General features: G+C 38.1%; 1 protein-coding gene across 5 annotated transcripts in view; it reads right to left on the bottom strand.

The window, feature by feature from the left end:
- Window positions 1–434: 434 nt before the first annotated feature.
- The window catches only part of PCNT (pericentrin), a 228,943-nt gene continuing 219,648 nt past the window's right edge, over window positions 435–9,729 (bottom strand). For all 5 annotated transcript variants that reach the window (XM_039495311.1, XM_039495308.1, XM_039495309.1 and 2 more), the window contains 5 exons: window positions 8,093–8,331; window positions 5,976–6,064; window positions 4,001–4,154; window positions 2,376–2,503; window positions 435–865 (listed from right to left, as the gene is read on the bottom strand). In XM_039495311.1, the coding sequence (XP_039351245.1) occupies window positions 825–865; window positions 2,376–2,503; window positions 4,001–4,154; window positions 5,976–6,064; window positions 8,093–8,331 (651 nt within the window). In that variant the 3' untranslated portion in view covers window positions 435–824. The remainder of the gene's footprint in view (window positions 866–2,375; window positions 2,504–4,000; window positions 4,155–5,975; window positions 6,065–8,092; window positions 8,332–9,729) is intronic.

Raw genomic sequence — 9,729 nt, 5'->3', positions numbered from 1 at the left:
CATATTCCCCCATCCACCAACCAGTTACCCTGCCAAAGAAGGGAATATCAAGCTGGTTTGGCATGATTTGGTATCATATCTCCATCCTTTCCCACAGCAAAGATGGGCAGGAAAGAGGCTTCTAATCTAACTCACCTAAACAGCAGATCTCAATTCCACATGGAACTCAAAGGATGATGGCTTCACATAGTGGTGGTGCTTGGTGAGAGGATCAGGACAGTAGTTACTTTCAGTGTTTGAAAACCTAACATGTCAATCCAAAATTTTCAGAATATAATCAGAAGATTTATACATGAGTGCTTCTTACTGATGCACATGTAACTGTTTAGTTGATATCAATAACCTTACTTGCAGATGAAAATCTTGAGCAGCTTTATGGTAAGAGCAGCAATTAGATACACATCGTAGGAACCAAAACCAATACATAATAAGAATTTGCTAATAAAATGTCATTTTAATAACTTTTTACAAGGAATCCGGCTATACACTTTAGAAAAATAAACATTAAAAAAAGACACTTTGTGGCTTCTAATACAATCCTGCAGGCACACTTAAATTATGGTTAACAGTTATTCCCCATAAGTATGTAAAACGTTGTGAGTGAATAGCGACTTCCTATAAAAGTATAAATGTACTAAAATTGAATAAACCGATTACATAAAAATCTGATGCAAAAACATTGCATAGACACTAAAACCCCTTTATTCAACTGCACGTAAGTGTTGGATTTCGTACTGCTCGGAAACACAAGAATACAAAAACATCCACTTCAAAAGGAAGCAGCAACTTGGGGTTTTCGGTCCCAGATCTGAGAAGCGCTCTGATCACTTTATGTTTCTCTGGTGAGGTGGTCCTGGAGTGTTTCCTAAATTTAAATAAAACAACCAATGAATACTGGCAACCTATTAGTATTTACATTACCAATTGTCACAGTACAGTTGTGCATTATTTTCCGTGGTGATGTTTGTTTACCACCATGAATTTCATGTTGGCTTTGGTGAAAGAGAGAATCTCTTCCACAATCCACTTAGGAACAATACACACAAGGGACTAAATGGCCTACTAACCGGGAGACCTGGATTCAAGACTAGGTTCCTTTCACAAGCAGCAATGAGCTTGACTGTCTGGTCCTAATCTGATACCTTTTACCAGCAACAAAGTGTCATCTCACAGTTTATTTCAGGCTGATGTGTACATGTTAAAGTTTACTGGAAACTAGAAACCATTTTATTCACAACATTGAGAGATTTTGCTGTGACCTTTTCAAACTATCTCCCACATAAACTAAAAGTATAATTAATAATTAAAGCAGCATTTCTGAGCCTTCTTCCAATGATAGCCACTTCTCTGAAAAGTGTCACTGATTATGCCAAGGTTAGGTAGTAAACTGTTAAACAAAACATTTGATTCTGTGAGGTGCTATCAAGTTTCGATCACAACATATCTGGGTTACCTATTCTGCTACAAGGAACTTCAATAATTATGAAAACCAGAGTTTTCAAATTCATGGCAACAAACTATGGTTGAAATCCTGGCCCAACTGAAGTCAATATCAAATTCCCATTAACTTCAATGAGGCCAGGATTTCACCCTCGATATATAAAATACATCAGCTTCAATTATAATAATTTTTTTCATCTTAATTGGCCTCACGAAAGTGCTTTGTAAAACTTGGAATTAGAAGCTGGTATTAAAATGACCATGTCACTAAAGGTAGGAGCCATTATACACAGTTAATAGCAAACACAGAGTGACATTGTTTAGCTTCCAATAACTGGTAAATTACATGATAGCGAGCCCACACTGGGTTTTCCTATTCAAAAAACTTTTTGTTTAGAAATTTAAGCTATTTAGACTGAGGTTAAAAAGAAAAATGGTTGAAATAGAAAACTGAACCAAAAAAAAGTTTCAGTTCATGAATATTTTCAAGATTGACTTTTTGTCCTGAATCTAGATGGAAAAAAATTAGAATTCTTAAGCATATTTGAATATTCCATTCCCTACCCACCTATCTGAATAGCTTTTTAGAGATCTGGTGGGAATGAAGCAACTTCCATTTAAACCCTCCTCTTACATGCTTAATGTCTGACAGTATAAGAACACAGAAAAGAAGACCTTTTTATCTTTGAACAGCTCCAGTTAAGAAATCATTTGTCGAAGTGTCATGCTTTGAACCTTTTAAGATACAATCCGTGAAAGCAGTAAAGCTTCACTTCAAAAGATATATAGTTTAATCTCCCCTCCCACCATGACAAATGCAAAGTTGTTCCTTTTTAAAATGTTCTTCACATTTTGTGACTATTAAGGACAATATGTAGCCGAAAAAAGAAGACGAGACTTTAGAAAAGTCTGAGGGGTGATGAGGTTCAATTTACCTGTTTGTGCTCCTCCTAATCTCTGCTGGATAACCTCTAAGCGATGGATGTATTCAGTTAATGACCGTTCGGGATCTTGAGTAGACACCAGTGACTTCTCCGAAACTGAACTTGTGGATGGATGTAATCTTAAAAAGAAAAGAAAAAAATTAATCTTCTTCCTTTGTAAAGCTCACAATATACACACCGAGAAGGTGAGCTTGTCATTATCTTTTACTGATCAACTTTTGTTGGAGAAAGTGACACGTTTTCGAACTACACAGAACTCTTCTTCAGGTCCTAAAGAAGCTTGTCTGTTTTATCCACAGAAGTTGATCCAATAACATATTACCTCACCCACCTTGTCTCTCTAATAGCCTGGGACCAACATGCCTATACCACACTGCAATATACACACAGCTAAGGCCAGCCTAAATGTCCTCATGTAGTTAATAATTCAGAGTAAGGGAAACTGGAATTTCAAAAAGTGTTTCTGTACCTCTCAAACCCCATTTTGTGTAAAAAAGTGATGAATGAGGATGAGTGGTGTAATATTTGAGATGGAGTGTGAAAGAAAGTAATATTCTTGTTAAGGGCTGGAAACCTGAGTCTCAGCCCTGCTGATATCTAAGGCCTTGTCTACACTATCGGGGTAAGATGACCTAAGTTAAGCTACTCCAGCTAGGTGAATAACTTAGATCAATTTACCGTGTGTATTCACTGCACTCCATCGACAGGAGATGCTCTCCCGTCGACTTACCTTACTCTTCTCGGGGAGCTGGAGTACCAGAGTCAACTGGAGAGCGCTCTGCTGTCAATTTAGCAGGTCTTCACTAAATTGATGGCAGACTTTACTAAACTGACACCCACTGCATCGATTGCAGCAGCGTGGATCTCCCTGGTAGTAAAAAGCCCTAAGAGGTAGCCGCCTAGTGGAAGCAGTTGGCAGGAAACAGCTGTAGAAGGCGGCCCAGGTGTTTAATCTTTTGTTCTGAGAAGTGGTGGGGAGAGCAGAGATGGAGTTCTGCAAGTTCTGTGCTGTGCCTCTTAGGGGTGCAGTGCAGAATCTCACCCTTGGTATCTAAGACCCCCTTTGGGGCACTGGGATTTGGCCACAGCTCCCTAACTTTGAACAAAACTGCAAAACTGGAGGTGAGCACACCCTCCCCACCGTGCCCAGATACACACACCCAAAGCCCGCAGGGGTTTGTTACTAATGAAGCATCATAACATTGTGGCATGGCCATCTCAACTAACATGGCTTTCACACAAGATTATTGAACATGCTTCTGTGAAGACATGGTAATAAACTTCAATTTGTGAGACACAATCAGAAATTGCCTCTGTAGGGAGGGATCATGACCACAAACATTAGAAGTTCTTCGTTTTGTCAAAATAATGTCATTAGATTTCACTAAACAAGATACCTCATACTAAAATCAAGCACATACTGTGTTTAAAACCATTCAAAACAAATTGGAAGTACAACTATGTTGAGCATCATGAGACAAATGTAATACATTTAATAAATGTAAGGAATCAAATTTCCATTCTTGTTCACATAATCTCCCAACAATAGGTTATATTCTTATCAAACACTACTATCTGGCAGAACAAATACAATACATTATGTTATACACTAGTACCTGTTATGTAACCAGTAAGAGGATTTCGGTGAGTGGCTCACAAATCTAGCAGAACAGGTTCTGTGGCACGATCCAATATCTCGGGTAGGAGGGGAGTTTACATTAACACTTGGGAGCTGCTGCTGTCTTAAAACTTCTGTTCTAGCACCAGAAACTGTATTAAACAAGTAATTGTCAACAATGAAATTATTCACAGAGAGCCACAATATGTAACAAAACTAGTAAATGATAGCAAAACAACTTTTATTTTGGTTTTTAAGTCAAAGGCTGAGTCCCTGTTTTGAACAACTGTTTTTGACAGTATTCGAATAGGCCAACATTTTAATGTTTGTAGGAATACAACCACTCCACACATACAACTCTCTGACAAATCATGCACATGCATGATGTTGAAAGCTACCTTGTGTCTCCCTTCTACAGTCATTTTTCATTATTGTATTTTATTATAACACAAGAGGCACCTTCATTCCCCGTTCTTATTTTAAAGCCTTTAATTCCAAATATTTTTCTCAATCAATTCTAACATCTCATGCTTGTTCTCATCTATATCTATAATATGGATATAAGGCTATAGATGTGGAGCAATACATATATCCACACTTTTTTTTTTTTTAATGAGGGAGAAGAGACAGGAGTCCAAGAAATTCCAGTCAGTTGGATCCATTTGACTATGAAAAACAGATCACAAAAATTGGCTTTTGAGGAAACTGCCGAGATGTTGTTTTGCACTGAGGTAACAAAACCAGTAATATGTTTAAGATTCAAATTTGGGAGGTACCTAGACCTTAATGAGAAATACAAAGCTTGAAATACATTTGTTGAGGTATAAAAGTGATATAAGTAAGTTTAAAATAGTATAAAGAATGAAAAGTAACGTCCCATGTACATCGGGAACTGGAAAATGCACTATTTTATTGGTTAAATCTGTATTTAGTTCAATATGCAATCTAATTTTTTGTTTAAAATAATGCATTAATGAAAAATGACATCTGAGATATTATATACACAAGTCCATGTATTAAAACCTGTGGTTCTCATAACACATCTATAAGATAAGGCATAGGAACATAACTGCCAGAATGGATCAGACCAGGGGTTGGCAACCTTTCAGAAGTGCTGTGCCAAGTCTTCATTTATTCACTCTAATTTAAAGTTTCACGTGCCAGTAATACATTTTAAAGTTTTAAGAAGGTCTCTTTCTATAAGTCTGTAATATATAACTAAACTATTGTTGTATGTAAAGTAAATAAGGTTTTTAAAATGTTTAAGAAACTTCATTTAAAATTAAATTAAAATGCAGAGCCCCCTGGACCGGTGGCCAGGACCCGGGCAGTGTGAGTGCCACTGAAAATCAGCTCGCGTGCCGCCTTTGGCACGCATGTCATAGGTTGCCTACCCCTGGATCAGACCAATGGTTTGATCTCTAATAGTGGTGAGTGACAGCTGTTTTAGAGGAAGGTACAAGAAATCCCACAGAAAGCAGTTATGGAATAACTTACCAACAGGGAAAGTCCTTTCCCAACCTCTGTTAACTAGCTCATGTCATTAAAAATAAAAAACAAAAGATTTTGAATATTTACGGTAACAACCCTGGAGATATTGCTATCTGTGTAAATGTCCAGTCTCTGCATTACTGATATCTTGTGGCAATGAGTTCCACCCACAGGATGACTGTGCATGGTATGAAAAATAAATTTCCTTTGTTCAGCTTTAAATGCCTTTCAGTCTCACTGTCTGTGCCCTTACACAAGAGGAAACAATTAGCTGCTGTTGGAATTATAAATTCTGAATTCCCCAACTATGGTGAGTAGGATCTCAACCATTAAGTTGGGGGAACTGATATTGTAACAGCTTTTTATGATAAAATATCAAACCATTTCCCTACTAAAGTATATTTGTTACTACTTAATAAAGACACATACTATTGCAAAGAAATGTTAATAAACCACAATTATTCTTCAAAAGAAATACTCACCTGGGTTATGTCCAATACTGTGAGAAATGTTTTCTCCCTGTGCCCCTTTTCTGTTTACTTTATGCCATTTTTTCACCAAAAACTTTAACCTTGCAAACAATATAAAGAGTGTATACCAATTAAAAACAGCAGAAAAACAAAAATTCACTGAGTTGAAATATTAAACATTATTGCAGATGTGAACATCTTAAACAGTACAAATAACAACCCCAGAAAGGAACTGGGAGCACAAAGATATTCAACTTAATAGATTGAAATATACCTATCTCATAGAACTGGAAGAGACCCTGAAGGGTCATCAAATCCAGCCCCCTGCCTTCACTAGCAGGACCAAGTACTGATTTTGCCCCAGATCCGTAAGTGGCCCCCTCAAGGATTGAACTCACAACCCTGGGTTTAGCAGGCCAATGCTCAAACCACTGAGTTATCCCTCCCCATTAAGTTTCAAGTCTCAAGTCTCCTGGGCATAGGCTTATCAAATAGTTGACTGTGTTAACTGCCCTTCGGATAGTTATTAAACGGCTGCTGGAGTCAGACAAGACAATTCAGAATGTAGAAACTGGTGTTAAAGCAGGGGTTCTCTCTACATTGCACCTAGCTGAGAGAAACCACAGTTATCTCAATTAAAAAACCCTATTAAGTTTCACCCCTCTGCCAGCTGTAACAATGCAGTGAACACAAACAAGAAAGGTGTAATACTAAGGAACAGGATGAGGAACCTATCCTAACATATTCCCTACAAAGACATAAGATGCCATTAGGAGACTTTCACGCAAAGGTTTTCAAGATTCTATACCAGGGCAGGATAAGACTGAAGGAACAAAGGCATAAACAAGCTTCTTATAGTGAAATGTTAATTTACTTTTTCATTTTAATGTATTTGACATTTCCTCCCTTCCTCCTGTGTGTGTGTGTCTGTCTAAAATGTTAAAAAAAAAAATCATGTTTGGTGACGTACAATATGCAAAGGCAAGTCCCTGGTAACAGAAACTCAGTCCCAAAAGACTGTTTATGTGGCAGTAAGAAAAGTAACAAATGCGGTAACACAATTATAACAGCCTAAAAACACCAATCCCCCTCAACAGTTCCTGCCTTCCCTTTGTTTTGTCTCTGAGCGTAGCAGATCCTTCCCTTTCTCGCTCCCTGCTCAGCGTGGGCAGAAGGTTTGTGGCTCCTTTCCTCCGTACTTATGAATGCATGATGCTGGAGGATGCCCTCCACTATCCCGCAGCCTTAGGGAGCCCTGGGGCGGCTCCTCATGCTCCACAGGATTGGTCACTGGTTTCCTGTGCCTGCGTGTCATCCTGCTGCTGTTGCCATGAAAGTTCCCTCTCAGGTATAACAAAGCACAGGGCTTATTCCTGTGTTGGACTAACTCCCTAATTAGACTCACATCAGGCAATTAACCTCAGCCAATCACACTTTTACAAAGTGAGGGAAAAGACTCAGGAGGAACCACCTGTTACATTTAGAACAAAATTATTTTAAAATTTAAAAAAGTAATATTTCAATGACCTCCAACCAATAGGGAGCTGGGTTTTGCATCTTGAAATTATCTGCTTATTACAGATTGATCCTTTGCGGATAAATCAATGTGACAAGCTTTGTGACTGATGAAAAGTGGACTTGTTGGCAGAACTCAGAGGAACATACTCATCGCTGATGAAGCATGAATGAGGTCAGATGGAAGGATTAATACTTCAGGCCAATGACTGGTGATACAATAGTCTACTATGGGTTAGAATACACTCATTAAGCCCAGACGGAGGGGATATTGCCTGAATGGGTCATTCCTTCACAGGTGCTGCATGCAGGTTGTCAGATACCATGGGGCTGGGTGCAGTATAAAAATAGACAAAAGCAGCTTTGAGGAATATTTTAAAGTATTCTAATAAGGCACATATGAAACACATTGGCCTTGAACATGCTATATTGGTCAAACACACAATTATTGTCTAATTAACACTCTGAAATAACTGTTGAACAAATCTTTCACTCCAGAGTAAGTGAACTATACCTGAGCAGTTCTACAAATGAAAAATCTGGGGAATGTATTGTGGATGCTGTAACATTTACAAGAAAAACATAGGAAAATTATTATGTGAGTTTGTTTTTACCTTGATACTGCAATGACCACTCTCACTGCAGATCTGAACTTGGTAAAAGGACGGGAACGTGATTCAGAGACCTGCAGGTCAGCAGGCGAAGGATAGACTCCCATACGAGCTATCAGTGACAGTGTTGCTTGCTCACAATCCTGGAATCCACCCAGAAGCAGAAGAAGGTATTTCTTCTGATAAACGAGAGCCTTTCTAAAACTCTCTGCTCGCAGATACTTCCTGTATAATTTCTGCAGCTGAAAAAAACCCAAGTCATTGAAATTTAATTAAGGAAGCCCGTACACTCGTTGCGCCAGACCTGTTTACTTCCACAAGTTCTCCCACAACCTGTTGTCCGTGGCTTGACAAAAGTTAGCTAAAGCTGTTTTGCTTTGGAAAATTGTGTGGAAGGCCATATAATAAGAACTGTTTCTAAAACTTTGAATAAATTGTATAATGTTTTTGAAAATGAAACTTCCAATTAAATTTTGGATTACTGAAGCTCCTGCTGATATGGACCATTTAATGAAAATTAACAGTGTTTGTGATAATGGCAGCATGGAAACCTTACATGAAGGTCTGTAAGTCTGCTATACCTCTACCTGTCTACGAGGCCTTATCTATATCAAGGAATTTTTGCTGGGTTACTTGACCAGTCAAGTAAGGTTCTAAAAACAGCTGCCAGAAGACATCTACATTAGTGCTTCCAACATTGCTGATATGGGGGCAGCTACAACAGCAGCAATTTCCTAGCGTAGACAAGGCCTTATGAAACTAACTTTACAGGCATTTGATTTTGGACAGTCCAATTGTCTTAACATTTGTGAGCTTCTGAACACCATATTCACACCCAACACTGGGAAAATGGTTTCACTGTTTACCTTCTAGAGCAGGATTTGTGTTAACTAGTTAATATTAATGAGCATTCAATGTTAATCTAACTTGATCACAATAAAATTGTCACAAAGGGGTTAATAGATGCTTCTGAAGTTCAAAGGAAACTATGCACTGAATACATAATATTCATGGCTGGTTGGGGTAAGTTCTTGTGACAGACAAGAGGCTTGTGTCTCCCTCAGACAACTTTTAGATCAGAGAGAGATGCCTGAGCTTTACAGAGGAATTTGTATCTTAAATGACCTGGCAACAACTGTCTTATCAAAGACAACAACCTGTCTTATCAAAGACATATGCGGAAGAGGATATTTGAATGGCCTCGTGAACTACATGTTATCTAACTATCACTAACAATCTTTTGAAAGATGACTGCAAAGATTTTCCTAAAAACTGAAAACTTGTAAGATTCCAAAAGTGTAAACAATAATTGCAGTTTATATAGCAGAAAAACAATTCTATATTTAATGAAAATTACCTAATATCCTAACAAATATGAGATGGAGAGATCTTGGTTCTTTTGTCACAGCAAGTACTATCATATTTATCATAAACAAAGAGAATTCAAATAGGATTCAGAATAGAATATTTTTCTTTTTTTAACCTTCTTTATGGTAGTGGGAGAGATAGCTCAGTGGTTTGAGCACTGGCCTGCTAAACCCAGGGTTGTGAGTTCAATCTTGAGGGGGCCATTTAGGGCTCAGGGGCAAAAATCTGTCTGGGGACTGGCCCTGCTTTGAGCAGGGGGTTGAACTAGATGA

The sequence above is a fragment of the Mauremys reevesii genome, linkage group 11 (assembly GCF_016161935.1).
Source record: "Mauremys reevesii isolate NIE-2019 linkage group 11, ASM1616193v1, whole genome shotgun sequence".
In the NCBI taxonomy this organism is placed as follows: Eukaryota; Metazoa; Chordata; order Testudines; family Geoemydidae; genus Mauremys; species Mauremys reevesii.
This window is presented reverse-complemented; position numbering and strand designations above follow the sequence as displayed.